This window comes from Nerophis lumbriciformis, linkage group LG11, assembly GCF_033978685.3.
Source record: "Nerophis lumbriciformis linkage group LG11, RoL_Nlum_v2.1, whole genome shotgun sequence".
Classification (NCBI taxonomy): Eukaryota; Metazoa; Chordata; class Actinopteri; order Syngnathiformes; family Syngnathidae; genus Nerophis; species Nerophis lumbriciformis.
The window spans coordinates 7,034,421-7,062,369 of record NC_084558.2 but is presented as its reverse complement, the minus strand read 5'-3'; the positions used below and the strand labels follow the sequence as shown (position 1 = coordinate 7,062,369).

Sequence of the window (27,949 nt, the reverse complement as noted above, 5' to 3'; positions counted from 1 at the left end):
ACGAAAGTGGTCGGCAAGAAGCAACATTAAGGCGGCTGTGTCCACTCCACATCAGCACGCGTGTTGTTGGCCGCGCACACTGGCGCCAGCTGAAAGTGTTGCCGCCTCTGGTTGCGTGGAAACTAACACAAAAAAAAAAAATGGCTATGCCTTGAACTGCTGTGGAAGCATCTCCAGCAGCGCGTCTGCACAAGTTTCACCGGAAACATGACGATTTAAAGCCGGGCTGCAGGAGAGAGAGAGCGCTGCAAACGTGAGTGTGTCGGACTCATCTAAATATCTTTGCGTGGATTTTCTATTCAGGTTTCTATAGTGACGATGCATGAATGGAATCGTTCACTATTCATGAGCCTCGCGTTTTATTGTGTAATTCACTGCGCATGATGTCAATAATTGTTACACTAATGTTGCGTGTAGCATCCACGCATAGTGTTGAAAAGTAAGTCACGTTTTGGAATTGATTTAGATTGATCATGTCAATTATAATTTCTTCCCAAAAGTTCACCATAATGGGATGGTGGACGCTACTGGAGTGGTTAAAATCACGCGAAATTGAAGCTGACGTCTAATTGACGTCAGCGGATGGAGCTAAAAGCTTTGAAATAAGATTGCAGCTGTAAATCTTCCAGAACGTCAAAGGCTCTTTTCCTTTTCTCTCAGTCTCATCCTTGCCATTGATAAATATAACCATGCTGCTCGTGCAGGACATATCTCGCTTTGCTGTGATGCTGTGGGTTGGCTTTGACACGATGGAAAACACAACATTTGTTGACAATAAACACGCTTTTTAATGCAAAGACTTGCAACGGTGAGATTGATTTATCATTGATCATGTCAATGAATGTAGTGTGGATTTGTGCAAACTCAACAGTGGGTTTTAAAACTAAAGTACCACCTCAGAAAACAACGTGGCTCTCCAAGTGCCACCATAATGACCAAGAATAAAATATATTGGCGTAGTAGGCCTAAGTAGTCGTTAAAAACAAGGTAGAGGTATGTTTAATATTGTTGGCCACTGCAATGTTACCGTAACACTATGTTGGAATATAGGAAAATAAAAAACTGTACTTTAATCAAGTCACTAGATCGGGGGTGTCAAACGTACGGCCCGAGGGCCGGATCAGGCCCGCGAACAGGTGTTATCCGGCCCGCGGCATGAGTTAGCTAAGTATAAAAATGAACCTGAAATTTTGGAATGAAAGAAACTGCTGTTCTAAATGTGTCCACTGGATGTCACAATAGCAATTCTTTGTATCTTTGTAGATGATGCTACATATGTACAAAATAAACCACATGATCTTAGTGCACCAGTCGAGGAAAATGAGCAAACTACATAAATAAAATCCTGTAATTTGATTTTGATATTATTATTATTATTATTACTATTATTACATTACTATAGCTCTGCCTTCAATACAATAATCCCGGACAGACTCTGCAATAAACTGGACACTCTTGGCCTCCCCCCTCTCACAAACGCCTGGATAAGGGACTTCCTAACGGACCGACCCCAGAATGTGAGACTTGGCCCGCACCTCTCATCCTCCCGCACGCTGAGCATCGGCTCCCCACAGGGCTGTGTGCTGAGCCCCCTCCTCTACTGCCTTTACACCCATGACTGCAGTCCGGCCCACAGTGACAACCTTACCGTCAAGTTCGCCGACGATACCACAGTGGTCGGGCTCATCTCCAGGGGTGACGAGGCTGCCTACAGAGAGGAGGTCCTGAAGCTGACGGCCTGGTCTTCGGAGAACAACCTCGCTCTCAACACCAGCAAGACCAGAGAGATCATCGTCGACTTCAGGAGGAGCAGCACCGACCCTGCCCCCCTCTACATCAACGGCGAGCGTGTAGAGAGGGTCCACACCTTCAGGTACCTTGGAGTCCACATCTCTAATGACTTCTCCTGGACAGTCAACACCACATCAATCATCAAGAAGGCTCAGCAGCGGCTACACTTCCTTAGAGTCCTCGGGAAGTACAACCTGAAGCCTGACCTGCTGCTGACCTTCTACCGCTCGTCCATCGAGAGCCTGCTGACCTACTGTATTACGGTATGGTACGGCAGCTGCACTGCAGCAGACAGGGAGAGGCTGCAAAGAGTGGTCAAGACGGCTCAGAAGATCATAAAGTTAAAGTTAAAGTTAAAGTACCAATGATTGTCACACACACACTAGGTGTGGCGAGATTATTCTCTGCATTTGACCCATCACCCTTGATCACCCCCTGGGAGGTGAGGGGAGCAGTGGGCAGCAGCGGTGGCCGCGCCCGGGAATCATTTTGGTGATTTAACCCCCAATTCCAACCCTTGATGCTGAGTGCCAAGCAGGGAGGTAATGGGTCCCATTTTTATAGTCTTTGGTATGACTCGGCCGGGGTTTGAACTCACAACCTACCGATCTCAGGGCGGACACTCTAACCACTAGGCCACTGAGTAGGTAGAATCATCGGCCGCCCTCTCCCCTCTCTGACGGACATCTACACCTCCCGCTGCCTCAACAGAGCCAGTGCCATCATCAAGGACAGCACCCACCCTGGCTCTGACCTGTTCCACCTGCTGCCCTCTGGGAAGCGCTACAGGTGCATTAAAACCAAAACAAACAGGCTAAAGAACAGCTTCTTCCCCAGGGCCATAACCATCCTGAACGGACTGCCCCATTGTCCCTCATAACTGCCTTCTCTTCGGTGCAATAACCCATTCCACCAATTACCCTGTTTTTTGTTGGGGTTTTTTTTCATGTATATATTCATTTCACACCATATTCTTTGCACTTCTACATTTTTTATATTTTTATATATTTGCACATTGTTTTTCTAGCATGCACACATCGCACTGTATGGAATGGCCTCAATCTCGTTACCTTGCGTAATGACAATAAAGCTGATTCTGATTCTGATTCTGATTATCACATAATTTATTCAGAAAGTATAAATAACAACAAATAAAGATAGAATACTATTATATAATAATAATCGGTAATAATATACTACCGACTCAGTGGCCTAGTGGTTAGAGTGTCCGCCCTGAGATCGGTAGGTTGTGAGTTCAAACCCCGGCCGAGTCATACCAAAGACTATAAAAATGGGACCCATTACCTCCCTGCTTGACACTCAACATCAAGGGTTGGAATTGGGGGTTAAATCACCAAACATGATTCCCAGGCGCGGCCACCGCTGCTGCCCACTGCTCCCCTCACCTCCCAGGGGGTGATTAAGGGTGATGGGTCAAATGCAGAAAATAATTTTGCCACACCGAGTGTGTGTGTGACAATCATTGGTACTTTAACTTTACTTTAACTTTATTAACCGCAACATGTAAGTGTAAAAAAAACCCCGACAACATTATAGACTTAGACTTAGACAAACTTTAATCAGAATCAGAATCAGAAATTCTTTATTAATCTCTGAGGGGAAATTAATAATTTTCAGCACAATCCCTTTCAAGATCAGGCAAACATGATGATCCACAAGGGAAATTGTTCCACACAGTAGCTCAGTTACAAAGGATGGAAAGTGTAAGGATGGAAAGGACAATGCAGGTATAAAATAGACTAAAAATGTACCATAGTAGCAATTTAAAATATAACATATATGTAATATTTACATAATATATGTACAGCATATGATATATACTGATATATTATATTATATTATATGTTTGTATCATATATACAATATATAACAATTACCATATACAATATTACAGTATATGATTATTATGATTTGTACAATTTCAGAATGTGCTTGTTCTATTTTTAAACAAAGAAAACAATCTGAATTTGTCTTTATTTTTAAGTTATTGTGCCGTCATTTTACCATTCCGGCCTACTTGGGAGTAGATTTTTCTCCATGTGGCCCCTCATCTAAAAATAGTTTGACACCCCTGCACTAGATGGAGCCCACCTACCACACTTTGCGAATCACTGTCTTATAAAATAAGATTGGCAACACTAAATTGGCCCTAGTGTGTGAATGTGAGTGTGAATGTTGTCTGTCTATCTGTGTTGGCCCTGTGATGAGATGGTGACTTGTCCAGGGTGTACCCCGCCTTCCGCCCAAATGCAACTGAGATAGGCTCCAAAAGGGACAAGCGGTAGAAAATGGATGGATGAACAAAATCAACATTTGTATGATGAGATAGTTACCTACCGTAATATATGTCATAGTATACTATGACAAAATGATGTATGACGCAGTTATGGAAAATAGGAGTTCAGAATATTCAGAGAAAAAAAAATACAAATAAATATAATGATAAATTGTATCCATTTAAAACATACATCAACATTTGTTCATCATATGAATGTCATCCACATAATCTGTTTAAAATACAACAGTCAGGGAAACAAGAGTTCAGAACATTCAGAGAAAGCAAACGATTTTTCAATCCTTTAAAAAAAAATGTAAATAGCAATCTGTTGGATATACGACACAGTCGTGGAAACAGGAGTTCAGAATATTCAGAGCAACGGTTTCCCCATCCATTTAAGACAAAATATGAATAGCAATAATATTTATATGCATTTAAAAATACATATTAACATGGAAACATTCATGTATGATCCCGATAAATCTGCTGGATATACGACACAGTCATAAAAACAAGAGTTTGAAACATTCAGAAGAAAGCGAAATATTTTCCTATCCGTAAAATGATTAATCTTTTAATAAATAAATAAAACATTCCAAACAGAATTAATATTCATACTACCGTATACGTTTATATATAGTCCTGATCAATCTGATGGATGTACAGCAGAACACAGTCATGGAAATAGGAGTTCAGAACATTCAGAGGATGCCAAATATTTTCCCATCCATTTAAAGATAAAACAATTTTAAATGCAATAATAACATTTATCTGCATTTTAAAATATATAATAACATGATTAGGTACGAATGATATATAATGGGATCAATCTTATGGATATATGACACAGTCATAGAAACAGGATTTCAGAACTTTGAGAGAAGGCAAAACATTTTCTATCCGTTAAAAAATAAAATAAAATAAATACAAAATATATATATATATATATTTTCAATCATTATTAAATGCATTTTAACATATATGATTATATGATTATGTATAAATATGTATAATCAACATCAATCTGATGTATATATATGACACAATCATAGAAACAGGAGTTCAGAACATTTGGAGAAAGCGAAATATTTTTCCTTCAGTTAAAAAAATAAATAAAGTAGCATTAATAGTCATATACTGTACATTTTAAAAGATGTGTATCAGTATGTACAAGTTCATTCAGCTCAAACTGCTGGACATACGGCACAGTCATGGAAACAGGAGTTCAGAATATTCAGAGAAAGCGAAAGATTTTCTAATCCGCTTAAAATTAAACGGTAAATAGTAATACTATTTCTATGCATTTTAATACATATTTCTAACTAGGATTATTTTGCTGGATGTATGACAGTCATGGAAACAGGAGTTCAGAACATTTGTAATGTAGCGTATTATAATGTAGAGTAACATAATATAAAATATCAACATTTAGCAACATGCCAGCCTCCTCTATTACTAGTTTACATTTATTTTACTTGTACTTTTCCAGGGTAAGACAATCAAGAACATATTTTAGTTTGCATCGCTGACCCAGCAAAGAGGCAACATCTATATGAGATGTTGAAGTGTGATGATAATCTCTCATCGTTTCTCATTTACCAATAAAAAATCACCGCTCTCAATTGCTCTCAAAAGTTCACAAGCAGGCATGCTCATAATGTGCGGGGTTAGACGTGTTGGAACTTTATAAATAAATGTTTTAGATGGACAAATAAGTTTCAAGTGCGAAACATACACGGAAAATGTCTGCAAGTTGTGGACGACAGAGCAGACAGCGGGCAATAAAGAAGCCTTTGGTGTTGGTTTTTTTTGTAATTATAATTGATTACTACTATTATAAGCTGTAATTATAACAGTACAGTAAATTGACAATGAGCTCAGAGTATGTGCTTTTTACAGCCATTTAGTGTCTTTTTTAGGTTTAAAATGAGTAAAACATCAATACGTTATTTGTTTTCCAATTTTTGTTGAAATCATGTGCCTTTTGGGGTTAAGTCAGGGGTCGGCAACCCAAAATGTTGAATAAGCCATATTGGACCAAAAATACAAAAAAATTATCTGTCTGGACCCGCAAAAAATGTAAAGTCTTGTAAAAGTGTTTTAATTGAAGGCAGCACATGATGCAAGTGTCTATATTAGCTATATTAGCCTACTATCAAAATGACTGTGTCGCAGGCTGATGCAAATCTTCGTTGACAGAAATGTTGAAATGTGATATTTATTCTACACATTTTTACAACATTGGAAAGCATTACTAAAACGGAGGCTTTTCAGAGGGTGTGATAACTCCTGGAAATGACTGGCTTAGAATGGCCAAAGGTGAAGATGTGTGTGTTCAAGTTGAAGGAAAGGGAAACTACAAATAAAATGAGCTCAAATATACCATAATGATGCATTATGTACATACAGCTAGCATGAATAGCATGTTAGCATCGATTAGCTTGCAGTCATGCAGTGACCAAATATGTCTGATTCGCACTCCACACAAGTCAATAGCATCAACAAAGCTCACCTTTGTGGATTCCCGCACAGCATACAACGTTTGGTGGACAAATAGAGACAAAGAAGGAGTGGCATAAAACACGTCTTTCTGTGGCCGCGTCAAGGAAAGTTGTACATGTAAACAAACTACGGTGCGTTCAAGGACTTCCAAAATGAGGACAAAATGGCGCGCGCCAGGTACTCTCATCAGTGAAGCATGTTTAATGTAAACAGTGGGATTTCTAACAATTAGGAAGGTTTGTGTCATGTTTGTCCTCCTACAGAAACCATATTAAAACAAACGTTGTTTTTTTTCCCTCATCTTTTTCCATTTTCATACATTTTTGAAAAAGTTCCAGGGAGCCACTAGAGCGGCGCTAAAGAGCCGCTTGTGGCTCTAGAGCCACGCGTTGCCGACCCCTGGGTTTAAGTTACAAGGAACACTTAAAACAATGACGGCAAATTCATAAAATCACAAGTTGATTCAATGATATGTAAATAATAAGCCTCAAAACAGAGCAACTTTTGCAGCAACTTTCTGAAAAAGCTGCCATGAATTTTTGCTTTTTACATAACAAAAAAAAAAGCCAAAAGTTAAGCGTCAGCCACTTTTTCTATAGAAACAGTGTCAGGTTCAAACACTGATGACATCTATTAAACAAGACAAGAAGCAAGGAATTAAACAAAGACAGAATTAAATTTGGCTCAATTGAGGAGAAACGTCTGGGCTGTACTCTTGTACAGTCTCCCATCACGCTCTGACGAAGGATTGTACGCCTCCTCTTTTATTTGGACTTTCCCTGATTACATGGCAACAGCTGTTTCTAAGGGAGGGGGGTCGTAAACAGCCGTGCCTTTGATTAAAAACGGTTCAAAGAAAAGGTTGTTAAACAGTTCAAAGAAGAGGTGCCTGGAGCTTGGGCAGGTCCTGCTTTCTCTCTGCTTTGTAGCTCTCGGGTCAAGACAAAATCTTTCTGTGGATTACAATACATCAAAGAAACAGAACACCTTCATGTTGCTTCTCATCGTACACAGTGGAGTTTTACAAGCCTTCTTCTTGGTAGGATCAAAGACAGCTTTTGTCTGAACTCAATGTAACACAAACTTAGATACAATTATTCTAACAAACAGTTCAGAATGTTCAACTTCTTCCACTGCTTTTGAAAATAGCAGTGGAAAAAGCCATCAATTGAATAATATTTATTCAGCTTCAAATCAAGCAAATCTATCTATCAAGCCATCATCCTTCTCACAATTGTCCCGTTTTTCATTTGTTTACACGTTTACAAGCCCAAGAAAAACAACTTATCATTGACTCGCGGGGCACTTTGTGTCAGCGGGGTGCGTGACAAAGTACGACGACATGACAGATATGAGGACAGCTCAGACAAACGACATAGCGCATTAAACAAAAACGAAAAAAGCCAGCCTTTAATTTCCCTGTCACATGACATGGCAGCCTGACGTTAGGCCGAGGGACAAAGGGAGAGGAGAGAGACGGCGGGCTGGGCCACAAGGGAAATAGGACATGTAACTTGTGGTTACGACTCGTGTTGGAAGTGGTTCACTTTGATTCCATTGGTAAACCCCAGCTTGTGTTTATGCTCTACTAGTGTACTAATGTCATCTCTATCATCCCTCACCAGTATGGATCATGTTTGTCCTTTTCCCACCCTGTGCTGTAAATATGTCCCCAAACTGTTTTGGTCCAAACTGTATGCCCAGAAAACCCCCGATTTTTAATACTCTTCAAATCCTAACCTGAATTTATTTCAATGCATGTTTTCAAGTAATACAAATACATGGGAAACACATTGTTTGTTAATTCATTTTTAGTGCAAAATCACAAGAATATATAAAAAAAAAAAGAATAAAACAAAACAAACAAAAAAATATGGTAAAAATTAGAGATGTCGATAAATGCTTTAAAATGTAATACCGGAAAATATCGGTATCGTTTTTTTTATTATCGGTATCGTTTTTTTTTGAGGGGGGGGGGTTTGTGTTTTTTTTTTATTAAATCAACATAAAAAAACACAAGATCAATCAATCAATCAATCTTTATTTATATAGCCCTAAATCACAAGTGTCTCAAAGGGCTGCACAAGCCACAACGACATCCTCGGTACAAAGCCCACATACGGGCAAGGAAAAACTCACCCCAGTGGGACGTCGATGTGAATGACTATGAGAAACCTTGGAGAGGACCGCATATGTGGGTAACCCCCCCCCCTCTAGGGGAGACCGAAAGCAATGGATGTCGAGTGGGTCTGACATAACATTGTGAGAGTCCAGTCCATAGTGGATCCAACATAATAGTAAGAGTCCAGTCCATAGTGGGGCCAGCAGGACACCATCCTGAGCGGAGACGGGTCAGCAGCGTAGAGATGTTCCCAGCCGATGCACAGGCGAGCGGTCCACCCCGGGTCCCGACTCTGGACAGCCAGCACTTCATCCATGGCCACCGGACCTGTGCCCCCCCCCCCCCCCCTCAAGGAAAAGGGGAGCAGAGGAGAAAAGAAAAGAAACGGCAGATCAACTGGTCTAACAGGGGGGCTATTTAAAGGCTAGAGTATACAAATGAGTTTTAAGATGGGACTTAAATGCTTCTACTGAGGTAGCATCTCTAATTGTTACCGGGAGGGCATTCCATAGTACTGGAGCCCGAATAGAAAACGCTCTATAGCCCGCAGACTTTTTTTGGGCTCTGGGAATCACTAATAAGCCGGAGTTCTTTGAACGCAGATTTCTTGCCGGGACATATGGTACAATGCAATCGACAAGATAGGACGGAGCTAGACCGTGTAGTATTTTATACGTAAGTAGTAAAACCTTAAAGTCACTTCTTAAGTGCACAGGAAGCCAGTGCAGGTGAGCCAGTATAGGCGTAATATGATCAAACTTTCTTGTTCTTGTCAAAAGTCTAGCAGCCGCATTTTGTACCAACTGTAATTTTTTAATGCTAGACATAGGGAGACCCGAAAATAATACGTTACAGTAGTCGAGACGAGACGTAACGAACGCATGAATAATGATCTCAGCGTCGCTAGTGGATAAAATAGAACGAATTTTAGCGATATTACGGAGATGAAAGAAGGCCGTTTTAGTAACACTCTTAATGTGTGATTCAAACGAGAGAGTTGGGTCGAAGATAATACCCAGATTCTTTACTGATTCGCCTTGTGTAACTGACTAATTGTAAGAGTATCTTACAATTAGTGCACCAACCCAAAAAAAACCCCTCCCCCATTTAAACTCATTCACACTCATTCGCACATAAGGGTTGTTTCTTTCTGTTATTAATATTCTGGTTCCTACATTATATATCAATATATATCAATACAGTCTGCAAGGGATACAGTCCGTAAGCACACATGATTGTGCGTGCTGCTGGTCCACTAATAGTACTAACCTTTAACAGTTAATTTTACTCATTGTCATTAATTACTAGTTTCTATGTAGCTGTTTTTATATTGTTTTACTTTCTTTTTTATTCAAGAAAATGTTTTTAATTTATCTTTTTATTTTATTTTATTGTTTTTAAAAAAAAGGACCTTATCTTCACCATACCTGGTTGTCCAAATCAACTGTTGTAGCAGTCTTGCATACAACAGTTCCAAACATAGTCTATCGTCGAGCACTGAGGAGTGCTCGAGTGAAAACATAAATAGGCATCTGCTGATTGGCAGCAGGTGTGGACCGGCTGCCAATCACCGGCAGGTGAGGAGAAAACAGTGCTCAGCGGAACCAACAGGAAATATAACAAAATAAGAGCACTGACAGGAAGTAAATACAAAAACATGGAAACAAACCGAAATGAAGTGACAGATCGTCACACATATATATATATATATATATATATATATATATATATATATATATATATATATATATATATATATATATATATATATATATACAAACACACACACACACACATATATATATATATATATACACACATATATATATATATATATATATATATATATATATATATATATATATATATATATATATATATATATATATATATATATATATATACATATATATATATATACATACATTGATATATACAGTATATAATTTATATTTATTTATTTTGCCGTTTGTGTTTACATGTTAAAGGTGTTTTAATGAATATACATGAATGTTTAACACATATAAATTCCTTTCTTTCATGAAGACAAGAATATAAGTTGGTGTATTACCTGATTCTGATGACTTGCATTGATTGGAATCAGACAGTAGTGATGATAACTTCCACGTTTTCAAATGGAGGAGAAAAAAAGTTCCTCCTTTCTGTCTAATACCACATGAAAGTGGTTGGTTTTTGGCTTCTTATTTGTCCAGCTTCCATATTCGTTTTTATACACTTTACAAGAAATACATTGGCGGCAAACTCCGTCGCTTGCTAGCTTGCTAGCTTGTTTGCGCTGGCTTTCGGAGACTTTTATTTTGAAAGCGCAGGCGCGATGGAGCGGCACTTTTATTGTGAAGACAGGAACTGTGCAGTCAGTCTTTAGGCTTTTGACGGGATGTACGGTTGAAATAAAAAAAGGGTCTTTTTTCCTTTACATTTTTCATTGATTGATTGATTGATTGAAACTTTTATTAGTAGATTGCACAGTACAGTACATATTCCGTACGATTGACCACTAAATGGTAACACCCGAATACGTTTTTCAACTTGTTTAAGTCAGGTCATGTGACCCCTGGCTCTGTTTGATTGGTCCAACGTCACCAGTGACTGCATCTGATTGGTGGAACGTAGTGAACGTCTCCAGTGACTGTATTTGTTGAAACGCAGGCACTATGAAGGTCTGTCTGACAGACCAAAACAAACAAAGCGTGCATTAACAGATCGATAAAAATTAGTAGCGAGTAGCGAGCTGAATGTAGATAAAAGTAGCGGAGTAAAAGTAGCGTTTCTTCTCTATAAATATACTCAAGTAAAAGTAAAAGTATGTTGCATTAAAACTACTCTTAGAAGTACAATTTATCCCAAAAGTTACTCAAGTAGATGTAACGGAGTAAATGTAGCGCGTTACTACCCACCTCTGACCACCACACATTAACGCCAAAGGGCTGACAATTTCCCTCATATCCTATTAACAGCAATAGAGCAGAAAGGGCAGGTATACATTCACTGTACCATTTCCAATTTATTATTGATCGGTCCATCGGGAAAAATTCCAGACACTCCCTACGACGAGTACCTGTTCGTCTGCGTGGACGGTATTCACTATTTCTCGATTGGCGCTTTTCCATCGGCAAAAGTGTTTACTACCAGGCACTATTTCTTGTGCTCCAAGGGTATCAAATGGAAAAAATGCAGCAATGTACAGCAGGGTTTTTACAAGAATCAACAAATCTAAGTTAATGCTTTTTAATGCCATTTGCAATGCCATTAAAAAAAAGTAACGCCCTTGTCCATATGTTTATTAAATATAGTCAAAAGCTTACAATTGACAACATTTTGACAATGATAATCTTGAATAGCTGAAAAGTCTACAATGACTGTTAAATATCTAGTGAATAGGAATTGGCTCGCAATTATTTATTTTTCTGTAGTGGTTGCAGCAGCTGACAGCTGTGGTGGCAAGAGCACATGTGACTCCGTTGGTCTTGCCAAATAAATTTGGCACCGTTGACTGCGGCCTGCCTTTAATCGCCGTCTTGTGATTAGCTAATAGCACGGGTGATTTCATTGCATCGATGGCCATTGAGCAAAGTTTGGAGGTCTTTTTGCACACGCTGCAGAACGCCTCTCTGGGTTTACAATCCACGGGCTTTAACAAGGTTTTGAAAAGTTAGCCAGGAATAGTGAAGAGTTTGGGAACAACAGCAAGTCAGCCACCTAGAGGTAGGCCAAGTGCTTAGTGCAAAGACTTTCTGCACAGTCAGTTGCTACAGAGCTCCAAACGTCATGTGACCTTCCAATTAGCCAACGTACAGTACACAGAGAGCTTGATGGAAGGGGTTTCCATGGCCGAGAAGCTGCATCTAAGCCATACATCACCAAGTCCAATGCAAAGCGTGGGATGCAGTGGTGTAAAGCACCTCTCCACTGGACTCTAGAGCAGTGGAGACGTGTTCTCTGGAATGATGAATCACGCTTTTCCATCTGGCAATCTGATGGACGTGTCTGGGTTTGGAGGTTGCCAGGAGAACGCTACATTTCGGACTGCATTGTGCCGAGTGTGAAATTTGGTGGAGGAGGAATTATGGTGTGGGGTTGATTTTCAGGGGTTGGGCTTGGCCCCTTAGTTCCAGTGAAAGGGACTTTGATGGCACTTCAAGTTCATATGTGAGTAAAGGCAGGTGGCCAAATACTTTTGGCAATATAGTGTACCTTGGTTCTTGGATCATGGATTCCGGTAATGACTTCCGTACCAGGAAAGCCCAAGCCGAGAAAGCATGTAATAAAATGGACAGCATATGGCACTCCAACCTGCCCAATTCACTCAAGCTGGACCTCTTCAAGTCTACCATCGAACCCATCCTCATGTACGGCTCAGAGACCTGGACCCTCAATGCGCGCCTTCATAAACGCCTTGCTGTTGCTATACCAACCTGCTTCCAAGGGTTCAAGGCTTATCGTGGTAGTCCCATCCCACCTTGGACCTAATATACGGCAACCTACCTCGAGCAAGCACCCGTCTGAGCCAACTTCGGGCACAGTTTGCTGCTCACTGCTTCCCTGCCAAGACGGAACTGATATCACAGCTCCTCCTTTGGAAACAATCTACCAGGGGGTCGCCTCACATACCCTGAAGTAATCACACGGGACACTCGGATCCTTGTTTCAGAGCTGGGCTCTGCCATGGGTGACCCCGACTACTGGCGGAGGGTTGTGCAAGGTCTCTCGGCTACGGCCGGACATTGATGATGATGAATAGCCACAAACTGGAGGATATGTTTTTTTAACCAGGATATAAATGTAATTTTTTTTTAAAGGTTTAATGGAATAATAAATGAACATCATACTAGGAATGCAAATGACGCGCGTTTGGAAAATCATAAATAATTTAAAGATTGTAGAAAAAAAACATGATGGAAAGATATTTGGAAAAATGGCAATAAGATCAATTAAAATAACATCTTGAATAGGCTGTATTTTACACCCTCCCAGTTGTTAAAATACAGTAGAGAGCAAGTTATGTATAAAGTGTCAGGCAGCTGAAGGAACTCTATTTTAGGCTGCAATCTTTGCCAAGTCCCCAATTGTTTTCACTACAATTCCTTTGCCAAAAAAAAAACCACATTTCCAGTTTGAATGACTACCGGCGGTAGCACTCACAGCAGTGGTTATGAAGTGCTTTGAGAAACTGGTTCGGACTCACATTATATTTTTTCTGCCTCCTGGTTTTGATTCCCACCAGTTTGCCTACAGTGGTAAGAGATCCGCGGGGGATGCCGGAACCACAACTCTTCAAGCCGCATTATCCCATCTGGAGCAGCGGGGGAATTACGTCCAGATACTCTTTGCCAGAGGGTTAGAGTGCACAGTGGCTCAGAGGACTGCACTTCAGAGGGTCATGAAGACGGCCCAGAAAACCATCGGTTGCCCTTCTCCTCCCACTGGAAGAGCTACACAGATCCCACTGCCTTAAGAGAGCCCAATGCGTCCTAAAAGACACAACACACTCGCTGTTTCATTTGCTACCATCAGGGAGGCGCTACAGCAAGGACTAACAGATTAAAAAACAGCTTTTATCCAACAGTGGTAACTCTACTAAAAAATACTCGCACACAGATGTGAATAAGATGAGGAAGGATGACTTCATTGGAGTTTTTTAGCTTGTTTGAAATCATTTTATTTGAGCTATTTTTATGTCCGAATTTTAGCTAGGTTTTTCATATTTTTTTGAATGTATGTTTTTACTGCACTGCACAATACCACATTACCTCAAAGTAGGGATGTCCGATAATGTTTTTTTGCCGATATCCGATATTCCGATATTGTCCAACTCTTTAATTACCGATACCGATATCAACCGATACCGATATCAACCGATATATACAGTCGTGGAATTAACACATTATTATGCCTAATTTGGACAACCAGGTATGGTGAAGATAAGGTCCTTTTTAAAAAAATCAATACAATAAAATAAGATGAATTATAAAAAAGAAAGTAAAACAATATAAAAACAGTTGCATAGAAACTAGTAATTAATGGAAATGAGTAAAATTAACTGTTAAAGGTTAGTACTATTAGTGGACCAGCAGCACGCACAATCATGTGTGCTTACGGACTGTATCCCTTGCAGACTGTATTGATATATATTGATATATAATGTAGGAACCAGAATATTAATAACAGAAAGAAACAACCCTTTTGTGTGAATGAGTGGGGGAGGAAGGTTTTTTGGGTTGGTGCACTAATTGTAAGTGTATCTTGTGTTTTTTATGTTGATTTAATTAAAAAAAAACAAACAAAAAAAAACGATACCGATAATTAAAAAAACGATACCGATAATTTCCGATATTACATTTTAACGCATTTATCGGCCGATAATATTCGCAGGCCGATATTATCGGACACCTCTACCTCAAAGCTAACGAGGGAAAATTACACTTCAACGACTGTCGTTGGCTTTGACACTTAGGATTGCTCGTTTGCATCAAAACAGTTGTTTTTCTCACTACGATAGGGAAAAAGAATCCTTGCCCAGACACACCCTCCTGTTTTTGGAGTATAAATATTTGGGGTTTTGGCACCAGCCGCTGGACTAGATCTGACAAACCTAAGTCTATGAGCACGAACTGATGAAGCCTACTCGGATGAAACGTCTTCCAAGACAAACCAAGCAGTCTAGTTGCGATCGATTGAATGCTCTGAGATGACAATGACCTGGATGAATGAGTTCTTAAATTAAATTGAACTTATCTGAGCAATATCCAGTGTTGTGATATTTCAATTAACTGGAATCCAGTGTGCTGTGGGGCCCTATTGTAGTGAATCACACCTGAGACATCATAAATTAATCAAATCTTTATTAGACATGTAAACAATGTGATAAAGAACGTTTTACATCAATCAATCTAGGGATCTAGATATCTGGTCAGGACACTCCTCACTCTTTTGCCTTCACCTTCATTGTCCCTTCGTTTTTTGTGACGTTGTATACTCTGGACCTAGACGTTGAGTCCACGACATACATGGCGGACAATAACTGATACAGTCTGCTTTGCCAGTCCAAAAGCATTCGCTGTTTTCCGTAGTCTTCCCTCGTCAGCCAGGTAATACAAAGCACACACTCCCTTTTTTTAATCAATCAATCATCAATCAATCAATCTTTATTTATATAACCCTAAATCACAAGTGTCTCAAAGGGCTGAACAAGCCACAACGACATCCTCGGTACAAAGCCCACATACGGGCAAGGAAAAACTCACCCCAGTGGGACGTCGATGTGAATGACTATGAGAAACCTTGGAGAGGACCGCATATGTGGGTAACCCCCCCCCCCTCTAGGGGAGACCGAAAGCAATGGATGTCGAGTGGGTCTGACATAATATTGTGAGAGTCCAGTCCATAGTGGATCCAACATAATAGTAAGAGTCCAGTCCATAGTGGGGCCAGCAGGACACCATCCCGAGCGGAGACGGGTCAGCAGCGTAGAGATGTTCCCAGCCGATGCACAGGCGAGCGGTCCACCCCGGGTCCCGACTCTGGACAGCCAGCACTTCATCCATGGCCACCGGACCTGTGCCCCCCCCCCCCCCCCCCCCCCCCCCTCAAGGAAAAGGGGAGCAGAGGAGAAAAGAAAAGAAACGGCAGATCAACTGGTCTAACAGGGGGGCTATTTAAAGGCTAGAGTATACAAATGAGTTTTAAGATGGGACTTAAATGCTTCTACTGAGGTAGCATCTCTAATTGTTACCGGGAGGGCATTCCATAGTACTGGAGCCCGAATAGAAAACGCTCTATAGCCCGCAGACTTTTTTTGGGCTCTGGGAATCACTAATAAGCCGGAGTTCTTTGAACGCAGATTTCTTGCCGGGACATATGGTACAATGCAATCGACAAGATAGGACGGAGCTAGACCGTGTAGTATTTTATACGTAAGTAGTAAAACCTTAAAGTCACTTCTTAAGTGCACAGGAAGCCAGTGCAGGTGAGCCAGTATAGGCGTAATATGATCAAACTTTCTTGTTCTTGTCAAAAGTCTAGCAGCCGCATTTTGTACCAACTGTAATTCTTTAATGCTAGACATAGGGAGACCCGAAAATAATACGTTACAGTAGTCGAGACGAGACGTAACGAACGCGTGAATATCACATGCACTGGAGGTTGCCTTCTCGTTGTCTCTCCTCCTACAAATGGACAAAGTTTTTCGGTAAGTAGAATCACAGCTGACCTGGACATTTGAAAGTTATCTTGCCGTCTGAGATGTGTTGTATCCGAAATAGCTGCAATCACGAGATTTCTTCTTTTAAGATATTCATGTGTGATTTCCACAAACGTCTGTACAGACGGAAGGAGTAACACGGACATGTCTGGATGACTCGCCTCCATATTTCCAGTGGTTAGCTCGGAGTTACGAAACCGCTTGTTATGAAGCTCGCTGTGGCGCGTTCCTTCTGACGTCACTTACGGTGTGGGGCGCGGTCTTTCCGACTTTACTTCCTCACCAAACTCAGTTTGTAAATGATCGATGAGTCCATACAAAGCTAAGTGCCGGAGATTCAAGAAATACACGGCGCACTTACCCGTGTAAAAATGTATCCAAGGAGGGGAACCTTAAACGATGATTTAGTGTGGCTGACATAAATAATTATTTGTTTAAGGAGTTATCCGGCTTAATGTAGACAGGGCCTGAGTTGGCCATACTCTCTTCATACAAAAGTGAAGTGAATTATATTTATATAGCGCTTTTCTCTAGTGACTCAAAGCGCTTTACATAGTAATATCTAAGTTACATTTAAACCAGTGTGGGTGGCACTGGGAGCAGGTGGGTAAAGTGTCTTGCCCAAGGACACAACAACAGTGACTAGGATGGCGAAAGCGGGGATCGAACCTGCAACCCTCAAGTTGCTGGCACGGCCGCTCTACCAACCGAGCTATACCAACTCTAAAACTCTGGGTCTGTGTAGGTTGCGGCCATTCGTTTTGAACAGAGCAACGATTTAACAAAAGATTAAGGCTGTTTTGCGTCTATATTTAGCACTTCTGGAATGTTCGGGCGAACTGGCACAGTTACGCACAAATGGCTATGAGAAAGGAGGCAATCGCGCCACAATGACAGACAGTTGAAAGAGATTATTCCGTTTGTGTGCGTGTCAACATATTTGGACTGGCAGAAATAGAAATATTAGACATATTTTCTCATCAGCAATTACATTTTATAGCTGCTGGCAGAGGTGGGACCAAGTCATTGTTTTGCAAGTCACAAGTAAGTCTCAAGTCTTTGCCCTCAAGTCCGAGTCAAGTCCCGAATCAAGACAGGCAAGCCCCGAGTCAAGTCCAAAGTCAAGACTGGAAAGTCTCAAGTCAAGTCCTAAGTCCTGCATTTTGAGTTTCGAGTCCTTTCAAGTCCTTTTAACCACAGACTAATATATTAACACAGATTGTGTATGCTTTTCAAACGCTGTATTTATTTATTAAAACAAGTGCATTTTAAATTGCAGGAAAGAAAATTGTGCTGACATTGCACTTTATAATAGCACTATTAACCAGTCATTTTAAACATTAACTCATTCATTTACAGAACAAACACATTGAAAAATAAAGTGCAAATGTACTTATTTGTACAAAAGTGTTAACATTGAAAAAACATGACATATACGTGAACATAACAAAAAAGTTGTACTTTTTATATGTCAGGGCCCTATGCTGCATTGCATTTGCAAAAGACCAAATTAGCCAAGAGTCTGTCAGTCATTTGTGCACGTTGGGGGCGTAGTATGATGCCACCATGGCTGAAAACTCGCTCCACTGGAGCACTGGAGGCAGGCACTGCCAAGACTCTCATGGCCACTCGGAACAGTGAAGGAAGAGTCTTCATGTTCAATGCCCAGAACAAAAGGGGGGAGAGAGTTGTTTTGGGTTGGTGCACTACTTGTAAGTGTATCTTGTGTTTTTTATGTTGATTTAATTAAAAAAAGAAAAAGAAATTTTTTTTTTCTTGTGCGGCCCGATACCAATCGATCCACGGACCAGTACCGGGCCGCGGCCCGGTGGTTGGGGACCACTGAGGTAAACAACCAACAGTATGTCAGAAAGCTAGCTAAAATGGTACACATATTCATAATATAGTATACATTTTAACTGACTTTTATTTTACTATTTTTGTCTTTTTTTAGGTGGCTAAAATACGCGGTGCTGCTGACCGCCGTCTAACGTTACGTGTGATATATTGACTAACGTAACCCTGCTTAAAAAAAATCACTGAACAAAAAGTATGAATAAGGTAGTGAACTGCAACAGATTCCCGTGTTTGCAATAACGTTATAACGTTAGCAGTGAGTTTACAGCCTCACTGATTTAACTACACAGCAAATAAAAGTCACGTTACTTAGCCAATAAACGTTATCTTACATTCAAAACTTACCGTTCTTTGTGCAACTTCAAATGCCGGACGAAGTTGGAAGTTGTTGCCTCTCCATCAGTAATTTTCGAACCGCATGTGTTGCATACTGCAAACCGTTTTGTGTTGACCACCTCGTAATTTTTATACCCAAACAAAATTATTTTAGGTATCATTTTTTGTTCACTGGCGTGTGGTTTGGACATGTCTTCTTCGTTGGTTGTCCTGCAATTTGATTGGATGAATGCTGTGTGATGAAAACAAAGTAGATCTAATTTGATTGGCTGTTGTACTGAGAGCACACCAGCTGACACACGCAACGCTGATAGACAAGTACACAATGAAAAATACGGAGCGCTCCCGAATAACTTTTTCATCTTTGGGTTTTGGGGAAAGTAGCAAGTCATGTCAAGTCATGTCAATTCAAAAGGCTCAAGTCCAAGTGAAGTCACAAGTCATTGATGTTAAAGTCTAAGTCGAGTTGCAAGTCTTTTTACATTTTGTCAAGTCGAGTCTAAAGTCATCAAATTCATGACTCGAGTCTGACTCGAGTCCAAGTCATGTGACTCGAGTCCACACCTCTGGCTGCTGGATGACTTAAGGCAGGTGTGTCACACTCAGTCATGGCAGGGCCACTAGTAATTATGAATATATATCATTAGTCAGCATGACAAGCAGTTAAGTTAAGTTTTTTTTTTTCACAAACAAATATATAATACGGTATGTATGATTATATAATAAAGCAATATTGAAGTCAAAATGGAAAGAGCAAATTCATTTAGTAAGAATGATGAAGTACTTTATTGACACAATGATGAAGCACTTTATTGACACATGGCGGGTCAGATCTGGCTCCTGGGCCTTAAGTTTGACACCTGTGACTTGAGGTGTCATGGCCTGTTGTTGTATGTCATGTCTCGTTTTAGTTTTGCCATAGTTCTCCTGTGCTTAGTGTTAATTTGTGCGGTCAGCACTTCGTTCCTGATTAAAGAAAATTCAATTGATTCGTTTTGGTGTCTGCTGGCGGGGTTTTTTATACGGCTGCTGGCGGGGTTTTTTTTATACGGGAAATATTTGAGAAACTTTTCTTGCAATGTACATTTTCTTGCATCTGGATCATGGTTCTGTTGTCTGGATCACGCTTTTATATAGCCTTGAAAAAGTGGTAGTGATTCTATTTTTGTGTGGTGCATGTCAACAACATAACAAACGAAGGTACATAAACACACAGATTGGACCATACGCTGTCATGAATGTGGAGGGAAATGAGTGTCTCCATGGTGATAGCCAGTATGCACACAAACTCCTCATTTCACCACTTTTGTACTTGTTGCCATTTGTATACGCAGTCTTAGTAGATCACCCGCAAAATGCCCACTTATAGCACACAAAATGTATAGTTTGCACACGCTATTTAGTACTCGTTATTTGGGATTTTAGTAGATGAGGCCCTTAATATCTTCTTTGCAGTTTAGTTAGTGAACAAATGCCCTGGTTATAATAAGAGTATTCACCTTGATGGAAACAGGACTTATTATTAGATAGCTCCTAATTAAACGTTACTAATGGATTTTGTTTTCGGAAATCCTTGCTGTTGCTCACAGAGGAGGACACAGTATCACCACTGCTGCCTCTTCTACCGCCCACCACCACCCCCCTCCAAACGCTATTTGATACTTACACAGAGATCGATGACATTTTTTAATCTCTGTAAGTGGATTGTGCTCATTGGCCGTACATTTTAAAAGGAATTAAGACGCCCGGGTGAGTAGTGGTTCCTCAACAAGTTGGCATTAGTTTACCCCGACTGGGTTAGGCGGCCAAAAACGGTAACAGTAATGGTTTTATTTGAATATGGTTCATTGAGGAATGTCACATGTTTAATCACTTTCTGTGTATATGATACGTTTCTAACACAAAGGAAAATCATGCTTGTGGGCCTTTTCGCCAAATTCTAATTATTTCAAAATTAACTGAAATGTTTCAAGCTAAATCAGATTTCAAATATTTATTGGTCCATTTTAACAACCGTGGTTTTTTTTTTACAAGGTTTTTATGGTGAAGTTGAATCATTTGAGTGACAGGACAGAACGTAAAAGCAGCAAGTTTTAATACACACACATATACACATATACATAAATAAAATACATTTGAAAAGTAAACATTTAGGTAAATATAACCAATGCTAATAGCAAGATGACACTTAGCTCATGGCAATGATTGAAAACAAAATGTATTTCTACAATCAACCAATCAATATTTATTTGTATAGACCTTAATCACAAGAACCCCAAAGGGCTTCCTAATGTGAACCCACATCAGGGCAAGGGAAAAACTCCAAAAGCCCAAAATGGGAAAAAGAAGAAAAGGGGCCGCAGATGCAGCCGGTCACCTGCAATGGATGCAATGGATAAACAAAAAAAATAAAATAAAAAATACCATTCATAACACGACCATGCCCTAAGTCAGTGTTTTTCAACCACTGTGCCGCGGCACACGTGGGATATTGTCTGGTGTGCCGTGGGAGATGATCTAATTTCACCTATTTGGGTTAAAAATATTTTTTGCAAACCAGTAATCCGCAAATAATGTGTTGTTGTTGAGTGTCTGTACTGTCTGGAGATCGGCAGACTTACCACGTTATAGTCTTCCATATCAGTAGGTGGCAGCAGGTAGCTAATTGCATCGTAGATGTCGGAAACAGCGGGAGGCAACGTGCAGGTAAAAAAGGTGTATAATGCTTAAACCAAAAATAAACAAAAGGTGAGTGCCCCTAAGAAAAGGCATTGAAACTTACGGAAGGCTATGCAGAACGAAACTAAAACTGAACTGGCTACAAAGTAAACAAAAACAGAATGCTGGACAACAGCAAAGACTTACTGTGGAGCAAAGACGGCGTCCACAAAATACATCCGAACATGACACGACAATCAACAATGTCCCAACAAAGAAGGATAATAACAACTGAAATATTCTTGATCGCTAAAACAAAGCAGGTGCGGGGAATAGCGGTCAAGGAAGACATGAAACTGCTACAGGAAAATCCCCAAAAAAGAGAAAAAGCCACCAAAATAGGAGCGCAAGACAAGAACTAAAACACCACACACAGGAAAACAGCAAAAAAAAGCCCAAATAAGTCAGGGTGTGATGTGACAGGTGGTGACAGTACACCTACTTTGAGACAAGAGCTATATTGACACATGCTTGGTTATGCTCTAAAGTCATATCCAACAATTGCGACAACTTTTTACTGTCAATATCGGCTGCTGAGTTTGAGTTTTTAATGATTTCTGCTGGTGGTGTGCCTCTGTATTTTTTTTTTTGTGAAAAAAATGTGCTTTGGCTCAAAAAAGGTTTAAAAACACTGCCCTAAGTCATATTTTAAAAAATAGCATCAAAGATACAGAAAATGTTTTGAACTTATTGTACTTTTTTCTATTTGCTGGCTTTCATTTTTCCGAAGAGCAGGACTGAGTGAAAACCCAGGCACACAACTAAAATCTTAACTTTGACAAAATTGTAATGTTTTAATAAAATTAACTTAAGGTGTTGTTGTGGTGAGAAGTAACACAAGCAGCATTTCTGAAGGATTTAAATGATTCTTTTTCTGTCACTAGCGCATTGCAAAAATAAAGAGGAGTAATAATAAAAAGCGCACCTAAAAAGAAGTGAGGGAAAATAACCAAAGATGCACACAGAATGTGTAGAGAAACAGAAATTGCACACAAAAGCTGTGGAGAGGAAACAGTTAATACTACACAGCAACGTCGGAGCAGAGCCACAAGAGTGTGTGTGTGTGTGTGTGTGTGGGGGGGGTCCTCTCCAAGGTTTCTCATTGTCATCCCACTGGGTTGAGTTTTTCCTTGCCGTGATGTGGGATCTGAACCGAGGATGTCGTTGTGGCTTGTGCAGCCCTTTGAGACACTTGTGAGTTAGGGCTATATAAATAAACATTGATTGATTGATTGATGACAATTTACAGGGAAGATCAAATTTAGGACGCGACAGACAGGCAACTCATGCTATTTTCCCAGCATTTAAGGTAGTTTAGATTTATTTTATAAATTGTACTTATTAAATATTTAATCAGTTCACTGCTTGATAAAAAAAAGAAGTTAATTGTATCCTGAATTTATGCATTTTATTTCCTGGGGATGCAAATGGTACAGATTCAGGGGAATAAATGCAGTGATGAAAGAAAAAGAAAAACAGAAACACGAAGAAAAAAAAAAGTGTTTAAAAATGGAGATTAATCACTTTGAAGATTGAGACTGAATAGTTGTTCTCCAGAATTGAAAGAAATATGGAGCCCTTTACTTAAGAGATCTGGGACCTATGCGGGTCTTGTTATTGCCTTTGAAGATGACATCATGCAACAGAATGTTCATTTTAAAGGTTAGCGGGATGAAATATGGCCACAGGAGTTGTATCAGAATCCATCTCAAAATTTGCACTGTCCATTCTTTGCCAGATTTTTTTTCCCCGCACAAACTATTGAGTGAGTATACTGGATTTCCCCGGGACCCTTTTGTCCCCAAATGACTCCCTTTCATAATGACCATTTTTCATTTACTGTCTTCTGCCCGAGTGCAACTGGGATAGGCAAGCGGTAGAAAATGGATGGAGGGATGTAAACCTGCATGTTATTTTATAATATGTTTTCCATGAAAACCGAATTAATTTAAGCATTTCCCTTTGAAATAGTGTGCTGACCTCTGCATCGGCAACTCGAGTTTTTGGCCCAGTGGCCAGCACACTTACCTCTCAATCGGGCGACGTGGGTTCACCCTCCAGTTCGGAGCGGTGGAAGTACGGGAAGATCAGATACACAACTCAGAACTGCTACGTGTGCACGAATATTGCATAATTTCTGGTTTTGCCATGAGAGAAAATCTTTAACAAAAAGGGCATAAAACATTTAAAAAAAAATACTAAAACATTATATCGATTGATGGATCCGAAGTTGCTCTAGAGATGTGAGCGTTTAAAGTACAAAAAATTGTAATATACATGACTTACTTTTAAGACTTTTGGCTGAAACCCTTTCAGGTTCCCGGGACCAAGGGTTAAATATGTAAAAGAGACTGATCTCCATTTCAACAGAGATTAAAATGCCTTCTAATAAGCTTTTCTAAAATTATTTTTACCTTTTTGGGGGGCATCAGGTGACTGAATATGGTTGTGTGTGGTCGTATGTTAACACATTTTTTTATTTGCTTTTTGTTTTTGTTATTTCTGTCTCTTTTTTGATATGTGATTGCACTACTAACATTAGTCATGCTTCAAGACTCAAACACATGTTTAAAAAGAAGTGTAGTAAACAAAATAAAAGAGTACAGGCCTGTCAAAAATAATGACTTAAATAATGTAATAAATTCATTAAAAAAATTGCATTAATCATGTATCTAAGCAGATTAATCACACAATTTATTTAGCTCCTATACATTAACCGTGGAAGGCCTTTAGATAAAACTGTTCCCAAGTTTTCAATCAGTCAATCAATCAATCAATGTTTATTTATATAGCCCTAAATCACAAGCGTCTCAAAGGGCTGCACAAGCCACAACGACATCCTCGGTACAAAGCCCACATAAGGGCAAGGAAAAACTCACCCCAGTGGGACGTCGATGTGAATGACTATGAGAAACCTTGGAGAGGACCGCATATGTGGGTAACCCCCCCCCCTCTAGGGGAGACCGAATGCAATGGATGTCGAGTGGGTCTGACATAAGTTTTGAGACGTGCATTCAAGTAAAACATTTTAGAAAATTGGTGTCAAAATATTGGGGTCTTTTTTTAAATCAACGTCAATCATGCAAGCATGTAATAACCTGAAAATGATAATAATTAATTAATTAATACAAATATATACATTTTTTAATAATTAATAATTAAAACAAATTCTATTATTTTTTTGTATTTTTTTTTAAATAATCTCATACACTAATAAAAATATAATATAAAAATAAAATGCTATGTATTTGCAATGCAACTCTACTACTGTATTAGTTTTATCATAAAACAATAGGCACTAATTTCAATGTCACTCAATCAATCAATGTTTATTTATATAGCCCTAAATCACAAGTGTCTCAAAGGGCTGCACAAGCCACAACGACATCCTCGGTACAAAGCCCACAAAAGGGCAAGGAAAAACTCACCCCAGTGGGACGTCGATGTGAATGACTATGAGAAACCTTGGAGAGGACCGCATATGTGGGTAACCCCTCCCCTCTAGGGGAGACCGAATGCAATGGATGTCGAGTGGGTCTGACATAAGTTTTGAGACGTGCATTCAAGTAAAACATTTTAGAAAATTGGTGTCAAAATATTGGGGTCTTTTTTTAAATCAACGTCAATCATGCAAGCATGTAATAACCTGAAAATGATAATAATTAATTAATTAATACAAATATATATATTTTTTAATAATTAATAATTAAAACAAATTCTATTATTTTTTTGTATTTTTTTTTTAAATAATCTCATACACTAATAAAAATATAATATACAAATAAAATGCTATGTATTTGCAATGCAACTCTACTACTGTATTAGTTTTATCATAAAACAATAGGCACTAATTTCAATGTCACTCAGTTTAATGAGTTGTTTAGTGTGAACAATTGGTGCCATAATCACTGTGTTAATGGCAGTGTGCGTGCACCAAAATAGCCGTGCTGCACTGCGGGTATGTCAATTACAGACGATGCGCAGTGACACCAAAGGATGATCTTGCCTTGTTTACTGTGCTGGGTAAAAGAAAAAAGAGTGTTTGATCCGTAGACTTCCAAAGAAATACAACAGGCACAGTTTCTGATAGTCGACGTGCTTAAATGAGCGTACATCAACTAATATCTGCTCTTATGTCACAGGCTCATCAGTTAGCGGGGAGATTGATGCATTCTCAGAGCATGCCCGCATCCGTCGCAACATGTCCATCCTGGTTGACTATGTGGTGATGTGTTTGCTGCTGCACAGCCTGGTGCTAATGACCTTCTGCTTCCACCACGCCGCCACCAGTTGCTCCAAGCGCTGCTACTGCTCGGAAAGCGAAGGCGGCGGCAAGACGGTACGCTGCAGCAATCAGCAGCTCACCGAGATCCCTCAGGACATCCCCAACGACACACGGCGGGTCTACCTGGACTTCAACCTCCTCACCTCAGTCCCGGCGAACGCTTTTAATGGTCTGTCCCAATTGGTGGAGCTGGACCTATCGCACAATGACATAAGCCAGCTGGAGTCGGGAGCGTTCAGAGGTCTGGGGTCCTCATTGCAGTTCCTTGACCTTTCTGCCAACAAGTTAGTCCATTTTAATCCGGATGCCTTCGAGGGCTTGCGGGCTCGTGCAAATCTGACAAACAATCCCTGGCATTGCGACTGCAACCTGCAGATGGCCATGCTCCACGTGGACCTGGAGACCGTGTCACTGACTGGCATCGTGTGCCTGACTTCAGACCCGGAAGAGATGAGCGTACAGGGCCTGGCATTCCTCCTGGAGCCGGACGTTGACCTATGTGTGGTGATGAAAAGGACTACAGACGTGGCCATGCTGGTGGTCATGTTTGGATGGTTCACAATGGTCATCTCTTACCTGGTCTACTACGTCAGGGCCAACCAAGAGGACGCCCGCAGACACCTGGAGTATCTAAAGTCTTTGCCCAGTAGGCAAGCAAAATCGGAGGAGTCGTCCACCATAAGTACTGTTGTGTAAGCTCTTTTATATGACAACAAAAACTTGGGTGGACTAAATACTAGGAAAACTGTCTCTCTTCTGACTGATGTGCTTCTTGTCTATTCCACTTTCATCTCCAAGAGCAACATTTTAAATAATTTGCGAGTCATTAGAAAACTTCACAACTCAGAGTGCCTGGCTGATTCTACTTCCTGTTCATATGCATGCTGGCACGGCCACTAGTTGCTAGGCAGAGTTCATTGGGCTCATTCATAACTGCCCCACCAGCCAATAAAAACAATGTCAACTGTCAAGTTGGTCGCCTGCAGGAACAGGACTGAAATTAGTCTTAAAACTATACAAAATATTGCAGAGTCACTTGTTGCTAGGCAGAGTTTATCAGGCTTAATCATAACTGCCCCACCAGCCAATGAAAAGATAGCAAATGTCAAGTCACGCCCAAAAGGCTGACGGTACCCTGCAGGAACAGGACTCAAATTAGTCCTAAAATTATACGAAATATAGCAGAGTCACTTGTTGCTAGGCAGAATTCATAAGGATCAATCAAAACTGCCCCACCAGCCAATGAAAAGATAGCAAATGTCAAGTCACGCCCAAAAGGCTGACGGTACCCTGCAGGAACAGGACTCAAATTAGTCCCAACACTATACGAAATATAGCAGAGTCACTTGTTGCTAGGCAGAATTCATAAGGATCATCCATAACTTCCCCACCAGCCAATGAAAACAATGTCAACTGTCAAGTTGGTACCCTGCAGGAACAGGACTGAAATGAGTCTTAAAACTATACAAAATATTGGAGAGTCACTTGTTGCGAGGCAGAGTTTATCAGGCTTAATCATAACTGCCCCACTAGCCAATGAAAAGATAGAAAATGTCAAGTCACGCCCAAAAGGCTGACGGCACCCTGCAGGAACAGGACTCAAATTAGTCCTAAAACTATACGAAATATAGCAGAGTCACTTGTTGCTCGGAAGAATTCATAAGGCTTAATCATAACTGCCCCACCAGCCAAATGAAAAAAAACATGTCCAGACCATATGGAAACAGAACTCCAAACAGTAAGTACAGTGGAACCTTGATTTACGAACCTCTCATTGCATAAACTTTTCGATTTACGAACCACAGATCGAATAAAAAT

General features: G+C 40.1%; 1 protein-coding gene across 1 annotated transcript; it reads left to right on the top strand.

Moving 5' to 3' along the window:
- Positions 1 to 17: 17 nt before the first annotated feature.
- On the top strand, positions 18 to 27,949 carry lrrc3ca (leucine rich repeat containing 3Ca). The gene is made up of 2 exons (XM_061966199.1): positions 18 to 253; positions 25,989 to 27,949. The coding sequence occupies exon 2, from the start codon at positions 26,048 to 26,050 to the stop codon at positions 26,825 to 26,827; it is 780 nt and encodes a 259-aa protein (XP_061822183.1). The 5' UTR covers positions 18 to 253; positions 25,989 to 26,047; the 3' UTR covers positions 26,828 to 27,949.

Bases quoted from the DNA above. Each gene is read 5' to 3' on its own strand.
- lrrc3ca (XM_061966199.1), top strand. From the start codon at position 26,048: ATGTCCATCCTGGTTGACTATGTGGTGATGTGTTTGCTGCTGCACAGC.